The sequence below is a fragment of the Ranitomeya imitator genome, chromosome 3 (genome assembly GCF_032444005.1).
Source record: "Ranitomeya imitator isolate aRanImi1 chromosome 3, aRanImi1.pri, whole genome shotgun sequence".
NCBI lineage: Eukaryota > Metazoa > Chordata > Amphibia > Anura > Dendrobatidae > Ranitomeya > Ranitomeya imitator.
This window is the reverse complement of record NC_091284.1, coordinates 25,548,484-25,572,585: the sequence shown is the minus strand read 5'-3', so window position 1 is coordinate 25,572,585 and position 24,102 is coordinate 25,548,484. Positions and strand designations below refer to the sequence as shown.

At 47.1% G+C, this 24,102-nt stretch overlaps 1 protein-coding gene across 1 annotated transcript in view; it reads left to right on the top strand.

Moving 5' to 3' along the window:
- Positions 1 to 8,076: 8,076 nt before the first annotated feature.
- RCSD1 (RCSD domain containing 1) overlaps positions 8,077 to 24,102 on the top strand; it is a 74,549-nt gene continuing 58,523 nt past the window's right edge. Inside the window, exon 1 of the mRNA XM_069760588.1 lies at positions 8,077 to 8,203. Within this exon, the coding sequence (XP_069616689.1) occupies positions 8,198 to 8,203 (6 nt within the window). The 5' untranslated portion in view covers positions 8,077 to 8,197. The remainder of the gene's footprint in view (positions 8,204 to 24,102) is intronic.

Sequence of the window (24,102 nt, the reverse complement as noted above, 5' to 3'; positions counted from 1 at the left end):
CCCCTTCTGAGGTTCCAGAGTTCTTGTCTGATTAACCGGGATGTATTTGATGAACCCAAGTCCGATACCCTACCTCCGCATAGGGATTGTGATTGTGCTATCAATTTGATTCCTGGTAGTAAATTCCCTAAAGGTCGACTGTTTAATTTATCCGTGCCTGAGCACGCCGCTATGCGCAGTTATGTGAAGGAATCCCTGGAGAAGGGGCATATTCGCCCGTCATCGTCACCATTAGGAGCAGGGTTCTTTTTTGTAGCCAAGAAGGATGGTTCGCTGATACCTTGTATAGATTACCGCCTTCTAAATAAGATCACGGTTAAATTTCAGTACCCCTTGCCATTGTTATCTGATTTGTTTGCTCGGATTAAGGGGGCTAGTTGGTTCACCAAGATAGATCTTCGTGGTGCGTATAATCTGGTGCGAATCAGGCGAGGCGATGAATGGAAAACTGCATTTAATACGCCCGAGGGCCATTTTGAGTATCTAGTGATGCCATTCGGACTTGCCAATGCTCCATCAGTGTTTCAGTCCTTTATGCATGACATCTTCCGAGAGTACCTGGATAGATTCCTGATTATATACTTGGATGACATTTTGATCTTCTCGGATGATTGGGAGTCTCATGTGAAGCAGGTCAGAACGGTTTTTCAGGTCCTGCGTGCTAATTCTTTGTTTGTGAAGGGATCAAAGTGTCTCTTTGGTGTGCAGAAGGTTTCATTTTTGGGGTTCATCTTTTCCCCTTCTACTATCGAGATGGATCCTGTTAAGGTCCAAGCCATCCATGATTGGACTCAGCCGACATCTCTGAAAAGTCTGCAAAAGTTCCTGGGCTTTGCTAATTTTTATCGTCGCTTCATCTGCAATTTTTCTAGTATTGCCAAACCATTGACCGATTTGACCAAGAAGGGTGCTGATGTGGTCAATTGGTCTTCTGCTGCTGTGGAAGCTTTTCAAGAGTTGAAGCGTCGTTTTTCTTCTGCCCCTGTGTTGTGTCAACCAGATGTTTCTCTTCCGTTCCAGGTCGAGGTTGATGCTTCTGAGATTGGAGCAGGGGCTGTTTTGTCGCAGAGAGGTTCTGATTGCTCAGTGATGAAACCATGCGCTTTTTTTTCCAGGAAGTTTTCGCCTGCTGAGCGAAATTATGATGTGGGCAATCGAGAATTGCTGGCCATGAAGTGGGCATTCGAGGAGTGGCGTCATTGGCTTGAAGGAGCTAAGCATCGCGTGGTGGTATTGACTGATCATAAGAACTTGACTTATCTCGAGTCTGCTAAGCGGTTGAATCCTAGACAGGCTCGTTGGTCGCTGTTTTTTGCCCGTTTTGACTTTGTGATTTCGTACCTTCCGGGCTCTAAAAATGTGAAAGTGGATGCTCTGTCTAGGAGTTTTGTGCCCGACTCTTCGGGTTTGTCTGAGCCGGCGGCTATCCTCAAGGAAGGAGTAATTGTGTCTGCTATCTCCCCTGATTTGCGGCGGGTGCTGCAAAAACTTCAGGCTAATAAACCTGATCGTTGTCCAGCGGAGAGACTGTTTGTCCCTGATAGGTGGACCAATAAAGTTATCTCTGAGGTTCATTGTTCGGTGTTGGCTGGTCATCCTGGAATCTTTGGTACCAGAGAGTTAGTGGCTAGATCCTTTTGGTGGCCGTCTCTGTCGCGGGATGTGCGTGCTTTTGTGCAGTCCTGTGGGATTTGTGCTCGGGCTAAGCCCTGCTGTTCTCGTGCCAGTGGGTTGCTTTTGCCCTTGCCGGTCCCGAAGAGGCCTTGGACACATATCTCTATGGATTTTATTTCAGATCTTCCCGTTTCTCAAAAGATGTCAGTCATTTGGGTGGTCTGTGATCGCTTTTCTAAGATGGTCCATCTGGTGCCCTTGTCTAAATTGCCTTCCTCCTCTGATTTGGTGCCATGGTTCTTCCAGCATGTGGTTCGTTTACATGGCATTCCGGAGAATATCGTTTCTGACAGAGGTTCCCAGTTTGTTTCGAGGTTTTGGCGAGCCTTTTGTGGTAGGATGGGCATTGACTTGTCTTTTTCCTCGGCTTTCCATCCTCAGACTAATGGCCAGACCGAACGAACCAATCAGACCTTGGAAACATATCTGAGATGCTTTGTTTCTGCCGATCAGGATGACTGGGTGTCCTTTTTGCCTTTGGCTGAGTTCGCCCTTAATAATCGGGCCAGCTCGGCTACCTTGGTTTCGCCATTTTTCTGCAATTCTGGGTTCCATCCTCGTTTCTCTTCAGGACAGGTTGAGTCTTCGGACGTTCCTGGTGTGGATACTGTGGTGGACAGGTTGCAGCAGATTTGGACTCATGTAGTGGACAATTTGACCTTGTCCCAGGAGAAGGCTCAACTTTTCGCTAATCGCAGACGCCGTGTGGGTCCCCGACTTCGTGTTGGGGATCTGGTTTGGTTATCTTCTCGTCATATTCCTATGAAGGTTTCCTCTCCTAAGTTTAAACCTCGTTTCATTGGTCCGTATAGGATTTCTGAGGTTCTTAATCCAGTGTCTTTTTGTCTGACCCTCCCAGATTCTTTTTCCATACATAACGTATTCCATAGGTCATTGTTGCGGAGATACGGGGCACCTATGGTTCCATCTGTTGACCCTCCTGCCCCGGTTTTGGTGGAGGGGGAATTGGAGTATATTGTGGAGAAGATTTTGGATTCTCGTGTTTCTAGACGGAAACTCCAGTATCTGGTTAAATGGAAGGGTTATGCTCAGGAAGATAATTCCTGGGTTTTTGCCTCTGATGTCCATGCTCCCGATCTTGTTCGTGCCTTTCATGTGGCTCATCCTGGTCGGCCTGGGGGCTCTGGTGAGGGTTCGGTGACCCCTCCTCAAGGGGGGGGTACTGTTGTGAATTCCGTGGCAGAGCTCCCTCCTGTGGTCACAAGTGGTACTTCAGCTGATTCTCTCTGGGAGCTTCCGTTTGTGGAGGAAAGTGGTACTGCGGCTTCTGAGTTTCCTCCCTCAGGTGATCTGGTGAGGTCGTTAGGTGCTTCTCTACTTAACTCCACCTAATGCTTTGATCCTGGCTTCCTGTCAATGTTCTAGTATTGGACTTGTCTCCTCCTGGATCGTTCCTGTGGCCTGCTGCTCTGCATAGCTAAGTTCTTCTTTGCTATTTGTTTGCTATTTTTTCTGTCCAGCTTGTCTAATTTGTTGCTGGAAGCTCTGGGACGCAAAGGGTGTACCTCCGTGCCGTTAGTTCGGTACGGAGGGTCTTTTTGTCCCCTTTGCGTGGTTTTCTTTAGGGTTTTGTGTAGACCGCAAAGTTATCTTTCCTATCCTCGCTCTGTTAAGAAAGTCGGGCCTCACTTTGCTGAATCTATTTCATCTCTACGTTTGTCTTTTCATCTTAACTCACAGTCATTATATGTGGGGGGCTGCCTTTTCCTTTGGGGTATTTCTCTGAGGCAAGGTAGGCTTATTTTCTATCTTCAGGCTAGTTAGTTTCTCAGGCTGTGCCGAGTTGCATAGGCAGAGTTAGGCGCAATCCACGACTGCCTATAGTGTTGTTTGGAGAGGATTAGGGATTGCGGTCTGCAGAGTTCCCACGTCTCAGAGCTCGTTCTATGATTTTGGGTTATTGTCAGATCACTGTATGTGCTCTGACCGCTATGTCCATTGTGGTACTGAATTGCCTCTCATAACAGTCTCTCCCAGTAATATAGACTGGATGTGAGGTCTGTGTATCTCTCCTGGTAATATAGGCTGGATTTGAGGTCTGTATGTCTCTCCCAGTAATATAGGCTGGATGTGAGCTCTGTGTGTCTCTCCCAATAGTATAGGCTGGATGTGAGCTCTGAGTGGCTCCCAGTAATATAGGCTGGATTTGAGGTCTGTGTGTCTCTCCCAGTAATATAGGCTGGATGTGAGGTCTGTGTGTCTCTCCCAGTAATATAGGCTGGATGTGAGGTCTGTGTGTCTCTCCCTGTTATATAAGCTGGATGTGAGCTCTGTGTGTCTCTCCCAGTAGTATATATATGGTTTTCAGCTTGGGTGGTTGCATCTTGTAAATTCACCAGTAAAAGCTAAGCAGACAGCAGTGAACTGATATTAATAGCCTGGGAACCTTATGGGGTATTGTCCCTTGTCCCAGATCATTAACATCAGTCCCCAGCTGTGGGCTTTCCCTCTGCTGGTTATGAAAATTACGCATTAGCCCACAACATTTTTTATATTTAGTTCTTTATTTTACATAGGATGTACACAGTTGGTGCTGTGATCTCAGGACGACCAGGTGACAATGATGAGAGCTGCGTTCAGCCGCCAGCGCCGGGGATCAGCACGATCTGTACTGCTTGTTCCCAGGTGCCGGTACGTGTCACGCTGATGACACAGGGATAGAAAATAAAAACGGACACGTCTCCGGGATTTTCACACGGACAAATGGTCCTGACATGGTCGCACCACCATTGAATACAGTGGGTGTTTGTGTGTCCGTACTTGCGGGCCTTAAAAAATCTGTAGCGGCAAAACTTTAGGAAAAGTTGCAAAAACATTTAGAAAGTAAAGTGACACCTTTAACTATTTCTTTCTTTTTCAGTAAGAAAGTAACATAAAATCTGCAGATTGCTATTTGTCATGGTTTTTTTTGTGCCTGTAAAGTTTAGGTAATTTCTGTTCCACCCAGATGAGACCACTGAAGACGCCTCACCACTTGTTCCAGTGAGGTCACCTCCTATGTGAGATGCTGCAGGGTCCGCACTGCCCGGCCCTCCATCTTGCGTGGCCGGTGTTTCCTGCCCTAGGCAAACAGCCTGGAATGTGTCACAATGAGGGTCTCCATGACTGTTGTGTAGCTGCGCCTCTCAGCTTAAAGGGGTCCTCCGGCAATTAAGGGGAGTGGGCTCTAACTGCAGATTGTAATCACCATTACTGCTCTTCTCATTACTTTCACTACAGCTGCAATACCTGACACAACCTGTAGACGGGGTGGCGCTGTTTTTGGGAAGAAAGTCATTTTTAATTTTTTTTACACTTTCACCATACGATTGTGCCAAGATGCCATGCACAGTTGTATCCTACGGCAATTAAAGGGAACATGTTCACATGTTTTTAAATAAGGTCCCTCAATAGAAATGGTACCTGTTTTATAGAAATCCGATGCGCCAGTCAGGAGAAATCTGGAATATAAGTCAAATCCGGCTGGAAGTGCACTGGGGCGTGTCTGACGGAGAGTTTTCAGTGCAGTGACACGCCCCCAGTGCATTTCCAGCCTAATTTGCATATCATTTCTGCTCCAGATTTCTCCTGACTGGTACATCCGATCTTTTTAAAAAAAGGTATCATTTTTTTTTTGGGGGGGAGACAAGCGCCTATAAAGAAACACCGTTACTTATATGTGCAGAGAACTTCCCTTTAACCCTTTAAATGCCGTGATTAAATCAAGTTGTGACAGTAATGTTGCATGAATACAAAGCAAAGACCCTCAGGGCTCTCAGCAGCAATCTCTCCTGCCCTGATGGTTTGCTACAATGTATCAGTGCAGGTGAAATATATCTCCAGACGCTTTAGCTCACCCCAATGCTAGAATCCTAGCTCTGTACTGCTGTATGATGTCCTTCATGCTGCTGCTTTGTAGTGAGTGTTTCTAACCCCAGTGCTGGATTCACAGCTACACTATTCAGTACTGCTGTATAATGTCCTCCATGCTGCTGCTTTATAGTAAACGTTTTATCTCGCCACTGAACTTGATTCACAGTCACACTGCACAGTATTGCTGTATCATGTTTTCTATGCTGTTGCTGCTCCTAGAAAGTGTCTTATCTCACCAGTGCGCTGGATTCACAGCTACACTTCTCAGTACTGCTGTATAAGGCTGCCGTCACACTAGCAGTATTTGGTCAGTATTTTACATCAGTATTTGTAGCCAAAACCAGGAGTGGAACAATTAGAGGAAAAGTATAATAGAAACATCTGCACCACTTCTGTATTTATCACCCACTCCTGGTTTTGGCTTACAGATACTGATGTAAAATACTGACCAAATACTGCTAGTGTGACGGCAGCCTAATGTCGTCCATGCTGCTTCGTAGTAAGTGTTTTATCTAAAAACCAGTGCTGGATTCATAGCTACACTGTTCAGTACTGCTGTATAATGTCCTCCATGCTGTTGCTTTCTAGTATTATATCTCCTTAACTTGATTCACAGCCACACTGCACAGTATTGCTGTATCATGTTCTCTATGCTGCGGTTACTTCTAGTAAGTGTCTTATCTCACCCCTGTGCTGGATTCAGAGCTACAATTCCGCTGCTTTTTAGTAAGTGTTTTATCTTACCCCAGAGCTGGATTCATAGCTACACTATTCAGTACTGATGTATAATTTCCTCCATACTGCTACTTTATAGTAAGTGTTTTAACTAACCCCAGTGCTAGATTCACAGCTACACTGTTCAGTACGGCTGCATAATGTCCTCCATGCTGCTGCTTTCTAATATGTGTTTTATCTCAACTGGATTCACGGACACTGCACAGCATTGCTGTATAATGTTCTCTATCCATCTTCTGTTTCTAGTAAGTGTTTAAACTCACCCCTGTGCTGTGTTTGCAACTACACTGTTTAGTAATGCTGTATAATGTTCTCCATGCTGCTGCTTTCTAGTAAATGTTTTATCTCACCACTAAGCTGTATTCATAGCTGCAATGCTCAGTACTACTGTATAATGTCCTCCATTCTACTGTATGTCAACTCAGTGCTGGATTCACATCTACATTGCTCAGTTCTTCTGTATAATGCCCTGTATGCTACTGCTCCTGGTATTTTTTTAAAACCTTGAGCTGGAATCATAACTAAACTGATCAGTACTGCTGTAGAATGTCCTCCTCATGCCTTTGATACGGGGAAGGAGACTCACTTGGAAGAAAGTGAAGACTATATTTATGGCTTCCATAGGGGGAGTCTGGCCGAGGACTTACTGAGGACTGTAGTAGTGCTCGTAATGGATTTCGGAAGCTAAAGTTAGAATGAAAAACAAAAACAATAAAGTAAAATAAAAAAATAATGAAAAATAAAATTGCTTAAAATTAAGAATAAATCAGCCCCATTTTATGGGCTCAAAAAAAAATATATATATATATATATATATCTATATATATAATTGTCTAAGGGTTTTTCCGTCTGTCTGTCTGTCTGTCTGTCCTGGAAATCCCGGCTCTCTGGTCGAGGCCGCCAGGCCTCGACCAATCAGCAAAGGGCACAGCGACGATGATGTCATAAAGGACGTAGACATCCCGCGTCTCTGATTGGTCGAGGCCGCCAGGCCTCAACCAATCAGCAACGGGCACAGCGACGATGATGTCATAATGGTTGCCATGGCGACGATGATGTCATAAAGGTTGCCTCGACCAATCAGCGACGGGCACAGTCTGCCGCGAATTCTGGAATCATCATTGTCCATATACTACGGGGACATGCATATTCTAGAATACCCGATGCATTAGAATCGGGCCACAATCTAGTATATATATATATATATATCTATATAAAGTTATATAGCTGTGTCCATAAAAGTTTGAACTATCAAAATCTCAAATTATTTGAGTAGCGAAAAGAAAAATAAAAGAAATAAAAAAATTAAGTTTTTTTTAATATTAAAATAAGAATGCAAAATTTGCCCCAGATGAAAAAAAAAAAGTAATGCGAAGCATAAACGAGGTGGTCATTCAGAGGTTAAACTAATAGGAGAGTTTCTTTTTTTTTTGCTACTTTCTTGAAAAGCATGATATATCCTCCATTGGACTTAGCGACATTTTTTTTCCTTTTTTTTGGTGATGTCATATGACCTCCCGCAGTTTATAGAACGGTCCTGTATGGTGGACCTGCAGGTGGATGCTGGGGGCAGTAGTGCGCCCCCCCAGTCCTGCGCGCTGGCTGTGAGCCCCCCGTGCTGTCCCCATGTATGGGCAGGTCAGCGCTGTTCTCGCCCCTCCGGGCTCCGCTTTGCTCTCGGTATCTGTTTAGATTTGTGTCTATATATATCCGCTGATGGCTTCTTCCCCTCCCTCCTTCCTGCCCTCTCCTCCAGATTTCGCTCTTTTGGGCAGGGTCCCCGCTCTTGTATCTCGCAGCCCCGGGACGCAGCAGCGAAGTGACGGAAATTACAAGAAGTGAAGTCCGCGGCGCAACCGGGGTCCTGGAAGATTCTGGGGGCAGCGGAGCCCGGACCCCTCCTGTGACAGAGGAAATGGAGGTACAGACCTGCAGGCTCAGGGGTCCGCACTGGGCTCCTGCCGTCACTGGTGCGACCGGACTGCTGACACTCGGGGTACAGGATAATGACACTGACACTGGAGGTACAGGATAATGACACTGACACTGGGGGTACAGGATAATGACACTGACACTGGGGGTACAGGATAATGACACTGACACTGGGGGTACAGGATAATGACACTGACACTGGAGGTACAGGATAATGACACTGACACTGGGGGTACAGGATAATGACACTGACACTGGGGGTACAGGATAATGACACTGACACTGGGGGTGCAGGATAATGACACTGACACTGGAGGTACAGGATAATGACACTGACACTGGGGGTACAGGATAATGACACTGACACTGGGGGTACAGGATAATGACACTGACACTGGAGGTACAGGATAATGACACTGACACTGGAGGTACAGGATAATGACACTGACACTGGGGGTACAGGATAATGACACTGACACTGGGGGTACAGGATAATGACACTGACACTGGGGGTACAGGATAATGACACTGACACTGGGGGTACAGGATAATGACACTGACACTGGGGGTACAGGATAATGACACTGACACTGGGGTACAGGATAATGACACTGACACTGGGGGTACAGGATAATGACACTGACACTGGGGGTACAGGATAATGACACTGACACTGGGGGTACAGGATAATGACACTGACACTGGGGGTAAAGGATAATGACACTGACACTGGGGGTACAGGATAATGACACTGACACTCGGGGTACAGGATAATGACACTGACACTGGGGGTACAGGATAATGACACTGACACTGGGGGTACAGGATAATGACACTGACACTGGGGGTACAGGATAATGACACTGACACTGGGGGTACAGGATAATGACACTGACACTGGGGTACAGGATAATGACACTGACACTGGGGGTACAGGATAATGACACTGACACTGGGGGTACAGGATAATGACACTGACACTGGGGGTACAGGATAATGACACTGACACTGGGGGTACAGGATAATGACACTGACACTGGGGTACAGGATAATGACACTGACACTGGGGGTACAGGATAATGACACTGACACTGGGGGTACAGGATAATGACACTGACACTGGGGGTACAGGATAATGACACTGACACTCGGGGTACAGGATAATGACACTGACACTGGGGGTACAGGATAATGACACTGACACTGGGGGTACAGGATAATGACACTGACACTGGGGTACAGGATAATGACACTGACACTGGGGGTACAGGATAATGACACTGACACTGGAGGTACAGGATAATGACACTGACACTGGGGGTACAGGATAATGACACTGACACTGGGGGTACAGGATAATGACACTGACACTGGGGGTACAGGATAATGACACTGACACTGGGGGTACAGGATAATGACACTGACACTGGGGGTACAGGATAATGACACTGACACTGGGGGTACAGGATAATGACACTGACACTGGGGGTACAGGATAATGACACTGACACTGGGGGTACAGGATAATGACACTGACACTGGGGGTACAGGATAATGACACTGACACTGGGGGTACAGGATAATGACACTGACACTGGGGTACAGGATAATGACACTGACACTGGGGGTACAGGATAATGACACTGACACTGGGGGTACAGGATAATGACACTGACACTGGGGGTACAGGATAATGACACTGACACTCGGGGTACAGGATAATGACACTGACACTGGGGGTACAGGATAATGACACTGACACTGGGGGTACAGGATAATGACACTGACACTGGGGTACAGGATAATGACACTGACACTGGGGGTACAGGATAATGACACTGACACTGGAGGTACAGGATAATGACACTGACACTGGGGGTACAGGATAATGACACTGACACTGGGGGTACAGGATAATGACACTGACACTGGGGGTACAGGATAATGACACTGACACTGGGGGTACAGGATAATGACACTGACACTGGGGGTACAGGATAATGACACTGACACTGGGGGTACAGGATAATGACACTGACACTGGGGGTACAGGATAATGACACTGACACTGGGGGTACAGGATAATGACACTGACACTGGGGGTACAGGATAATGACACTGACACTGGGGGTACAGGATAATGACACTGACACTGGGGGTACAGGATAATGACACTGACACTGGGGTACAGGATAATGACACTGACACTCGGGGTACAGGATAATGACACTGACACTGGGGGTACAGGATAATGACACTGACACTGGAGGTACAGGATAATGACACTGACACTCGGGGTACAGGATAATGACACTGACACTGGGGGTACAGGATAATGACACTGACACTGGGGTACAGGATAATGACACTGACACTCGGGGTACAGGATAATGACACTGACACTGGGGGTACAGGATAATGACACTGACACTGGAGGTACAGGATAATGGCACTGACACTGGGGGTACAGGATAATGACACTGACACTGGGGGTACAGGATAATGACACTGACACTGGGGGTAAAGGATAAAGACACTGACACTGGGGGTACACGATAATGACACTGACACTCGGGGTACAGGATAATGACACTGACACTGGGGGTACAGGATAATGACACTGACACTGGGGGTACAGGATAATGACACTGACACTGGGGGTACAGGATAATGACACTGACACTGGGGGTACAGGATAATGACACTGACACTGGGGGTACAGGATAATGACACTGACACTGGGGGTACAGGATAATGACACTGACACTCGGGGTACAGGATAATGACACTGACACTGGGGGTGCAGGATAATGACACTGACACTGGGGGTACAGGATAATGACACTGACACTGGAGGTACAGGATAATGACACTGACACTGGGGGTACAGGATAATGACACTGACACTGGGGGTAAAGGATAATGACACTGACACTGGGGGTACAGGATAATGACACTGACACTGGAGGTACAGGATAATGACACTGACACTGGGGGTACAGGATAATGACACTGACACTCGGGGTACAGGATAATGACACTGACACTGGGGGTACAGGATAATGACACTGACACTGGAGGTACAGGATAATGACACTGACACTGGGGGTACAGGATAATGACACTGACACTGGGGGTACAGGATAATGACACTGACACTGGGGTACAGGATAATGACACTGACACTGGGGGTACAGGATAATGACACTGACACTGGGGGTACAGGATAATGACACTGACACTGGGGGTAAAGGATAAAGACACTGACACTGGGGGTACACGATAATGACACTGACACTGGGGGTACAGGATAATGACACTGACACTGGAGGTACAGGATAATGACACTGACACTGGAGGTACAGGATAATGACACTGACACTGGGGGTACAGGATAATGACACTGACACTGGGGGTAAAGGATAAAGACACTGACACTGGGGGTAAAGGATAAAGACACTGACACTGGGGGTACACGATAATGACACTGACACTGGGGGTACAGGATAATGACACTGACACTGGAGGTACAGGATAATGACACTGACACTGGAGGTACAGGATAATGACACTGACACTGGGGGTACAGGATAATGACACTGACACTGGGGGTACAGGATAATGACACTGACACTGGGGGTACAGGATAATGACACTGACACTGGAGGTACAGGATAATGACACTGACACTGGAGGTACAGGATAATGACACTGACACTGGAGGTACAGGATAATGACACTGACACTGGGGGTACAGGATAATGACACTGACACTGGGGGTACAGGATAATGACACTGACACTGGAGGTACAGGATAATGACACTGACACTGGAGGTACAGGATAATGACACTGACACTGGGGGTACAGGATAATGACACTGACACTGGGGGTACAGGATAATGACACTGACACTGGAGGTACAGGATAATGACACTGACACTGGAGGTACAGGATAATGACACTGACACTGGGGGTACAGGATAATGACACTGACACTGGGGGTACAGGATAATGACACTGACACTGGGGGTACAGGATAATGACACTAACACTCGGGGTACAGGATAATGACACTGACACTGGGGGTACAGGATAATGACACTGACACTGGGGGTACAGGATAATGACACTGACACTGGGGGTACAGGATAATGACACTGACACTGGGGGTACAGGATAATGACACTGACACTGGGGTACAGGATAATGACACTGACACTGGGGGTACAGGATAATGACACTGACACTGGGGGTAAAGGATAAAGACACTGACACTGGGGGTACACGATAATGACACTGACACTGGGGGTACAGGATAATGACACTGACACTGGAGGTACAGGATAATGACACTGACACTGGGGGTACAGGATAATGACACTGACACTGGGGGTACAGGATAATGACACTGACACTGGGGGTACAGGATAATGACACTGACACTGGGGGTACAGGATAATGACACTGACACTGGGGGTACAGGATAATGACACTGACACTGGGGGTACAGGATAATGACACTGACACTGGGGGTAAAGGATAAAGACACTGACACTGGGGGTACACGATAATGACACTGACACTGGGGTACAGGATAATGACACTGACACTCGGGGTACAGGATAATGACACTGACACTGGGGGTACAGGATAATGACACTGACACTGGGGGTACAGGATAATGACACTGACACTGGGGGTACAGGATAATGACACTGACACTGGGGGTACAGGATAATGACACTGACACTGGGGGTACACGATAATGACACTGACACTGGAGGTACAGGATAATGACACTGACACTGGGGTACAGGATAATGACACTGACACTCGGGGTACAGGATAATGACACTGACACTGGGGGTACAGGATAATGACACTGACACTGGAGGTACAGGATAATGGCACTGACACTGGGGGTACAGGATAATGACACTGACACTGGGGGTACAGGATAATGACACTGACACTGGGGGTACAGGATAATGACACTGACACTGGGGGTAAAGGATAAAGACACTGACACTGGGGGTACACGATAATGACACTGACACTGGGGGTACAGGATAATGACACTGACACTGGAGGTACAGGATAATGACACTGACACTGGGGGTACAGGATAATGACACTGACACTGGGGGTAAAGGATAATGACACTGACACTGGGGGTACAGGATAATGACACTGACACTGGAGGTACAGGATAATGACACTGACACTGGGGGTACAGGATAATGACACTGACACTCGGGGTACAGGATAATGACACTGACACTGGGGGTACAGGATAATGACACTGACACTGGGGGTACAGGATAATGACACTGACACTGGGGGTACAGGATAATGACACTGACACTGGAGGTACAGGATAATGACACTGACACTGGAGGTACAGGATAATGACACTGACACTGGAGGTACAGGATAATGACACTGACACTGGGGGTACAGGATAATGACACTGACACTGGGGGTACAGGATAATGACACTGACACTGGGGTACAGGATAATGACACTGACACTGGGGGTACAGGATAATGACACTGACACTGGGGGTACAGGATAATGACACTGACACTGGGGGTACAGGATAATGACACTGACACTGGGGGTACAGGATAATGACACTGACACTGGGGGTACAGGATAATGACACTGACACTGGGGGTACAGGATAATGACACTGACACTGGGGTACAGGATAATGACACTGACACTGGGGGTACAGGATAATGACACTGACACTGGGGGTACAGGATAATGACACTGACACTGGGGGTAAAGGATAAAGACACTGACACTGGGGGTACACGATAATGACACTGACACTGGGGGTACAGGATAATGACACTGACACTGGAGGTACAGGATAATGACACTGACACTGGAGGTACAGGATAATGACACTGACACTGGAGGTACAGGATAATGACACTGACACTGGAGGTACAGGATAATGACACTGACACTGGAGGTACAGGATAATGACACTGACACTGGAGGTACAGGATAATGACACTGACACTCGGGGTATAGGATAATGACACTGACACTGGGGGTACAGGATAATGACACTGACACTGGGGTACAGGATAATGACACTGACACTGGAGGTACAGGATAATGACACTGACACTGGGGGTACAGGATAATGACACTGACACTGGGGGTACAGGATAATGACACTGACACTGGGGTACAGGATAATGACACTGACACTGGGGGTACAGGATAATGACACTGACACTGGGGGTACAGGATAATGACACTGACACTGGGGGTAAAGGATAAAGACACTGACACTGGGGGTACAGGATAATGACACTGACACTGGGGGTACAGGATAATGACACTGACACTGGGGGTACAGGATAATGACACTGACACTGGGGGTACAGGATAATGACACTGACACTGGGGTACAGGATAATGACACTGACACTGGGGGTACAGGATAATGACACTGACACTGGAGGTACAGGATAATGACACTGACACTGGGGGTACAGGATAATGACACTGACACTGGGGGTACAGGATAATGACACTGACACTGGGGGTACAGGATAATGACACTGACACTGGGGGTACAGGATAATGACACTGACACTGGGGGTACAGGATAATGACACTGACACTGGGGTACAGGATAATGACACTGACACTGGGGGTACAGGATAATGACACTGACACTGGGGGTAAAGGATAAAGACACTGACACTGGGGGTACACGATAATGACACTGACACTGGGGGTACAGGATAATGACACTGACACTGGAGGTACAGGATAATGACACTGACACTGGGGGTACAGGATAATGACACTGACACTGGGGGTACAGGATAATGACACTGACACTGGGGGTACAGGATAATGACACTGACACTGGGGGTACAGGATAATGACACTGACACTGGGGGTACAGGATAATGACACTGACACTGGGGGTACAGGATAATGACACTGACACTGGGGGTAAAGGATAAAGACACTGACACTGGGGGTACACGATAATGACACTGACACTGGGGTACAGGATAATGACACTGACACTCGGGGTACAGGATAATGACACTGACACTGGGGGTACAGGATAATGACACTGACACTGGAGGTACAGGATAATGGCACTGACACTGGGGGTACAGGATAATGACACTGACACTGGGGGTACAGGATAATGACACTGACACTGGGGGTAAAGGATAAAGACACTGACACTGGGGGTACACGATAATGACACTGACACTGGGGGTACAGGATAATGACACTGACACTGGAGGTACAGGATAATGACACTGACACTGGGGGTACAGGATAATGACACTGACACTCGGGGTACAGGATAATGACACTGACACTGGGGGTACAGGATAATGACACTGACACTGGGGGTACAGGATAATGACACTGACACTGGGGGTAAAGGATAATGACACTGACACTCGGGGTACAGGATAATGACACTGACACTGGGGGTACAGGATAATGACACTGACACTGGGGGTACAGGATAATGACACTGACACTGGGGGTACAGGATAATGACACTGACACTGGGGGTACAGGATAATGACACTGACACTGGGGGTACAGGATAATGACACTGACACTGGGGGTGCAGGATAATGACACTGACACTGGGGGTACAGGATAATGACACTGACACTGGGGGTACAGGATAATGACACTGACACTGGAGGTACAGGATAATGACACTGACACTCGGGGTACAGGATAATGACACTGACACTCGGGGTACAGGATAATGACACTGACACTGGGGGTACAGGATAATGACACTGACACTGGGGGTAAAGGATAAAGACACTGACACTGGGGGTACACGATAATGACACTGACACTGGGGGTACAGGATAATGACACTGACACTGGGGGTACAGGATAATGACACTGACACTGGGGGTACAGGATAATGACACTGACACTGGGGGTAAAGGATAAAGACACTGACACTGGGGGTACACGATAATGACACTGACACTGGGGTACAGGATAATGACACTGACACTGGGGGTACAGGATAATGACACTGACACTGGGGGTACAGGATAATGACACTGACACTGGGGGTACAGGATAATGACACTGACACTGGAGGTACAGGATAATGACACTGACACTGGGGGTACAGGATAATGACACTGACACTCGGGGTACAGGATAATGACACTGACACTCGGGGTACAGGATAATGACACTGACACTGGGGGTGCAGGATAATGACACTGACACTGGGGGTACAGGATAATGACACTGACACTCGGGGTACAGGATAATGACGCTGACACTGGGGGTACAGGATAATGACACTGACACTCGGGGTACAGGATAATGACACTGACACTCGGGGTACAGGATAATGACACTGACACTGGGGGTACAGGATAATGACACGGACACTCGGGGTACAGGATAATGACACTGACACTCGGGGTACAGGATAATGACACTGACACTGGGGGTACAGGATAATGACACTGACACTGGGGGTACAGGATAATGACACTGACACTCGGGGTACAGGATAATGACACTGACACTCGGGGTACAGGATAATGACGCTGACACTGGGGGTACAGGATAATGACACTGACACTCGGGGTACAGGATAATGACACTGACACTGGGGGTACAGGATAATGACACTGACACTGGGGGTACAGGATAATGACACTGACACTGGAGGTACAGGATAATGGCACTGACACTGGGGGTACAGGATAATGACACTGACACTGGGGGTACAGGATAATGACACTGACACTGGGGGTAAAGGATAAAGACACTGACACTGGGGGTACACGATAATGACACTGACACTGGGGGTACAGGATAATGACACTGACACTGGAGGTACAGGATAATGACACTGACACTGGGGGTACAGGATAATGACACTGACACTCGGGGTACAGGATAATGACACTGACACTGGGGGTACAGGATAATGACACTGACACTGGGGGTACAGGATAATGACACTGACACTGGGGGTAAAGGATAATGACACTGACACTCGGGGTACAGGATAATGACACTGACACTGGGGGTACAGGATAATGACACTGACACTGGGGGTACAGGATAATGACACTGACACTGGGGGTACAGGATAATGACACTGACACTGGGGGTACAGGATAATGACACTGACACTGGGGGTACAGGATAATGACACTGACACTGGGGGTGCAGGATAATGACACTGACACTGGGGGTACAGGATAATGACACTGACACTGGGGGTACAGGATAATGACACTGACACTGGAGGTACAGGATAATGACACTGACACTCGGGGTACAGGATAATGACACTGACACTCGGGGTACAGGATAATGACACTGACACTGGGGGTACAGGATAATGACACTGACACTGGGGGTAAAGGATAAAGACACTGACACTGGGGGTACACGATAATGACACTGACACTGGGGGTACAGGATAATGACACTGACACTGGGGGTACAGGATAATGACACTGACACTGGGGGTACAGGATAATGACACTGACACTGGGGGTAAAGGATAAAGACACTGACACTGGGGGTACACGATAATGACACTGACACTGGGGTACAGGATAATGACACTGACACTGGGGGTACAGGATAATGACACTGACACTGGGGGTACAGGATAATGACACTGACACTGGGGGTACAGGATAATGACACTGACACTGGAGGTACAGGATAATGACACTGACACTGGGGGTACAGGATAATGACACTGACACTCGGGGTACAGGATAATGACACTGACACTCGGGGTACAGGATAATGACACTGACACTGGGGGTGCAGGATAATGACACTGACACTGGGGGTACAGGATAATGACACTGACACTCGGGGTACAGGATAATGACGCTGACACTGGGGGTACAGGATAATGACACTGACACTCGGGGTACAGGATAATGACACTGACACTCGGGGTACAGGATAATGACACTGACACTGGGGGTACAGGATAATGACACGGACACTCGGGGTACAGGATAATGACACTGACACTCGGGGTACAGGATAATGACACTGACACTGGGGGTACAGGATAATGACACTGACACTGGGGGTACAGGATAATGACACTGACACTCGGGGTACAGGATAATGACACTGACACTCGGGGTACAGGATAATGACGCTGACACTGGGGGTACAGGATAATGACACTGACACTCGGGGTACAGGATAATGACACTGACACTGGGGGTACAGGATAATGACACTGACACTGGGGGTACAGGATAATGACACTGACACTGGGGGTACAGGATAATGACACTGACACTGGGGGTACAGGATAATGACACTGACACTCGGGGTACAGGATAATGACACTGACACTGGGGGTACAGGATAATGACACTGACACTGGAGGTACAGGATAATGACACTGACACTGGGGGTACAGGATAATGACACTGACACTGGGGGTACAGAAATGTCATATGTATCACCACTTGTAAGTCAGGGTCTTCTGTGACTTGTGGTTCTCCCCCATGTGACAGGTGATCGTTGTCTCTCGTGTTCCTGTATCTCGGCTGCTCCTTACATCTCCGTTGCCGTCTCGTTATTTTCTTTACATTTGTGGATTTTTATATTTGTAAATAATAACAGGTAGAAATCGAGAAATTCTGATTTGAGTAGAAATCTTCTTTTTTTCTCTCCCGCGGTCAGTATTTGGCGGTCACATGACTTTATAGAGAGGTAAACCCGAACCACCTCCTCACTCACTTGTCCGCCGCCCGGGTAGTGACAGATTCTGACGTCTTCTGTGTTTTTGTCTTTTTTCCATTTGCACAAATTCATCTTTTGCTTCTCACCTTTTTCGTCGGTTTTATTTGCGTTCGCCTTTTTCTTTATTTGTTGGGTGTAAGGTTTGCGTTTTCCAAATATTTGCCGCCAAATCATCAATTGCTACTTTAAAAAAAAAAAAAAAAAAAAGTTTTGAAGTTTTTGCCCAAATGTCAGAGTTGCGTGCGACATTTTAACGGATCATGTTACTTTTTGCTCCAGATTTAAAAGACCAAAATACTTGGCTGATTCATCTGTTGTGTTTTTTTTTGTCACATTTGTTTTTTTTTGTCTTGTATTTGTGGATGCTGTTATTATGGGGGCACTGTACACGTTGCCCTTATGAGGGCACTATGATGTTAGTTATGGAGCTCTGTGGATGCTGTTGTTATGGGGGCACTGTGACTGTATTTAGGGGCACTGTACATGTTATTATGGGGGTACTGTGACTGTAGTTATGGGGCTCTGTGGATGCTGTTATTATGGGGGCACTATACACGTTGCCATTATGGGGGCACTATGATGTTAGTTATGGAGCTCTGTGGATGCTGTTATTATGGGGGGCACTGTACATGTTGCTATTATGGGGGCACTATGATGTTAGTTATGGAGCTCTGTGAATGCTGTTATTATGGGGGGCACTTTACATGTTGCTATTATGGGGGCACTATGATGTTAGTTATGGGGCTCTGTGGATGCTGTTATTATGGGGGGCACTGTACATGTTGCTATTATGGGGGCACTGTGACTGTATTTAGGGGCACTGTACATGTTATTATGGGGGTACTGTGACTGTAGTTATGGGGCTCTGTGGATGCTGTTATTATGGGGGCACTATACACGTTGCCATTATGGGGGCACTATGATGTTAGTTATGGAGCTCTGTGGATGCTGTTATTATGGGGGGCACTGTACATGTTGCTATTATGGGGGCACTATGATGTTAGTTATGGAGCTCTGTGAATGCTGTTATTATGGGGGGCACTTTACATGTTGCTATTATGGGGGCACTATGATGTTAGTTATGGGGCTCTGTGGATGCTGTTATTATGGGGGGCACTGTACATGTTGCTATTATGGGGGCACTGTGACTGTATTTAGGGGCACTGTACATGTTATTATGGGGGCACTGTGACTGTATTTAGGGGCACTGTACATGTTATTATGGGGGCACTATGATGTTAGGTATGGAGCTCTGGATGCTGTTATTATGGGGGCACTGTGACCGTATTTAGGGGACACTCTGGACTTGTTATTATTAGCACCATTATGCCCATCACTATCGGATGCAGCTGATATTGTTATGGGGCACCTTGCACATTGTAGTAGCGGCTGTATGACTGCAGTTATGGGGCTTGTTCTGCAGGAGCTCTGCCTATGTCTGTGGTTACACTATAGTTGTGGGGGACACGGCTGCTGCTCTTATATGAGAAACCCTGTGGCTGCCATTACTGACACAATGGTGCGTTTTAAAGGATTAAGACCTGGAAACCATCAGCATGCTGCTGTTGACAGGCTCTTTCTCATTATCATTTATAGTTAGATCTTTGAATACATGATGGAGTCTGCTTCAAGGGAAATAATCCCAGCTGCTGCAGAACCTCCTAGATAAGTGGGCTTTTACCATCCTCTGTCCTTAATGGGTGAAACTATCCAGACGTGAGGAAACGTGGAGTCTCCATATTTCCTATTGACTCTGATGGAGAGAGCCGGACACATGGATGCCAACCCCTCTCAAATATGGCTGCTTCGGGGAGTCCGGTGGGGTCTGGGTCCCAGAGGAATGATCGGGACCCCCACCTAATATTTTGTTCATGAGCTTCCCAACCCTGGTGACCTAGATTAGTGGTCATGGGAGGAGGGCAGGACCCTTTCTGGACTTCTTATCCCAGTGGGTGGACGCCATGATGACATGGGAGGTCCATGGTGGTGCCTCGCCTTCACGGTCCATTGGGTTTCATTGCTGACTACACAGGCTGACATCATGTCTTCCGTCCTCATCACCGGCCAGAGAGAACAGCCCCATTGTAGCCATGAGATCGTCCTCCAGCATTATGTAATCATCGGGGCGGAGGACCAGAACTCTCACACCATGACTCCATGGAAGAACTGAGTCGTCCACTTCTTGTTAAAACTTCTATTAAGGTGGCGACCAATGTGGCCGCCTCTACTTACTAGTTTCTGCATCGTCGGATGACATCTTGATGATCTGCCTTTCATGAGTCCTAAAAAACGGAGTCACTGCCCCTATGTGACCAATACTGGTTGTCATATTAAGAAGATAACTCCTGGACACCAATGTAAAATCTGGCAGAACATGCGCAGTGCTTACAAGCTCTTTCCTATTGAGCTTGCAGGTTCGGCTCTGAGACTGTCTGGGATCGATGGAGCACACGCTTAGCTCCCGATCCTGGCCAGATTCAGACCCTCTGTGCTTCCAATACTTCATGGCGAGCAGAGGAGAGCAACGTAACGATGCTGCTGGCCTGAACTGTCAGGAAATCAGGAGCACACCGCTCCCTTCACCAACGGGGAAGATGGCAGCCTAGGGAGCGGTGTGCTCCTGAAGATAAGTCATGAGAAGAATCCATTAAGGATATGCCACCACATGGTGTAACTTTGGGGAGAATTGAAGGGTCTTGGTGTCTATTTTGCACTTTGGTTCCGTATACGGTATTTCCATGTACATTGGCACCACAACCAACCACTGTGCAGGGGAACTGCAGCACAGCTCTGTTTAAGCCAGTGGGCTGGTTGCGGTACTCCTGCATGGTCAGGGTGCCAACGTACAGGGAATAAAAACAATGAAGAGGACAAAATTAGTCCCGAAAAACCATCATTCTCAGGATTGACGGTGGTCCCAGAGGTTGGAACCGCACTGATGATGAAGGATACCTGACAACTTTCTTCAGGTTAATAATAATAATCTTTATATAGCGCTAACATATTCCGCAGCGCTTTACAGTTTTGCACACATTATCATCACTGTCCCCGATGGGGCTCACAATCTAGATTCCCTATCAGTATGTCTTTGGAATGTGGGAGGAAACCGGAGTGCCCGGAGGAAACCCACGCAAACACGGAGAGAACATACAAACTCTTTGCAGATGTTGTCCTGGGTGGGATTCGAACCCAGGACCCCAGTGCTGCAAGGCTGCTGTGCTAACCACTGCGCCACCGTGATGCCCAGGTTGTGGTCGGAGTCGATCACAAAGTGCGTTGTCGATAATTGCTTCCACATACGACCCCCATTTTCAGGTCACACTTCTATATCCCTCTTTTACGTCCCCGTCTCCACTAAAGAGACTTTCTAGATTTGCTTCTTCCCCAGAAATTTTGGGGCTATTCATCCGGGACATTTGCCAACCATTTTGAGAGTCCAGGCGATTTTTCTTTTTTTGGGGATCGATAGGTGATCCTTTTAATAGTCCGACATCTTATAATAATAGTCTGATCGACTCCTAGGGGGCAGGGGGACCTTTTGGGCCCCTCATGCAGTGTTCGCCCAGAGGCGGCCATCCCCACACCCTCTATTGTTAATCTCCCGATCAGATTTACATTCACACTGATTTCTTAGAAATGGATAACAGATTTACTACAGGCTCCGCTACTGTTCTCTGTTGTCTGCCATGCTATTAGAAATCTCTAATCGTTTGCGTCTGCTGCTAACCAGGACTTCCAGCTAATGTAAATCGTGTCTGCCGGTGACCAGACGGATGGCTCGCCCTACTAAATAGTCACACAAATGAGCAATGCCGCGCTCCTGCGCTGTGTAAACTCGCTGACAGCTCTGGAGTTCTGACTGCTGCAGATGCAACTACTGGTTACAAGTCAGATGGACTCATACACAGTGTTGTGGGGGTGCCTCGGAAAATGTAAGACCCCCCCCCCCCGGAATGGAATCCAGGGTTGGAGAAAGGTCTGTGGACGCCTCTGGGCAAAGCATGTTGAGGCAGTTTTAGAAGGCAGAAATTAAAAGTAAGAATGTCCAAGTATTAGTATTGCTCAGTTCATAAATAATACCTCCATACAGTGCTACATTACAGTGCCGTAATGTGCTTTAATTACAGTGCCATAAAATATCCAAATAATATCACCGTACAGCGCACACATTATAGTACTGCTCTTTTAGTACTGTGCTTCAGATAACATACCCAAAGTACCTAGATAATATCACCATACCGTGCATGTATTATACTGCTATACAGCGGTGTACTTACAGTGCCAAGAAGAACCAAATAATATCACCATACAGCGCACACATTATAGTACTGCTCTTTTAGTACTGTGCTTCAGATAACATACCCAAAGTACCTAGATAATATCACCATATCGTGCATGTATTATACTGCTATACAGCGGTGTACTTACAGTGCCAAGAAGAACCAAATAATATCACCATACAGCACACACATTATAGTACTGCTCTTTTAGTACTGTGCTTCAGATAACATGCCCAAAGAACCTAGATAATATCACCATACCGTGCATGTATTATACTGCTATACAGCGGTATACTTACAGTGCCAAGAAGAACCAAATAATATCACCGTACAGCACACACATTATAGTACTGTTCTTTTAGTACTGTGCTTCAGATAACATGCCCAAAGTACCTAGATAATATCACCATACCGTGCATGTATTATACTGCTATACAGCGGTGTATTTACAGTGCCAAGAGGAACCAAATAATATCACCATACAGCGCACACATTATAGTACTGCTCATTTAGTACTGTGCTTCAGATAACATATCTAAAGTACTTTGATATTATCACCATGAAAAAGACGCTGGACACCTGGCAGGATGATAATAGTGTAGTATAATTTAGTATCCAAATAATACTGCTATATAGTGCCATGTGGTGAACAGCGGTCAGTGTCCAGATAATAATGCCATTTATAAGTACAACTTTTTTACAGAGCACTATTAAGAGCGCAGAGGGAAGATCAGTATGAGACGCACAGCTGCAGACATATTGTTCTTTACCCTTACGGTTTTGGTAATATCGTGCCTCAGGCGGTATGTTGACCTGA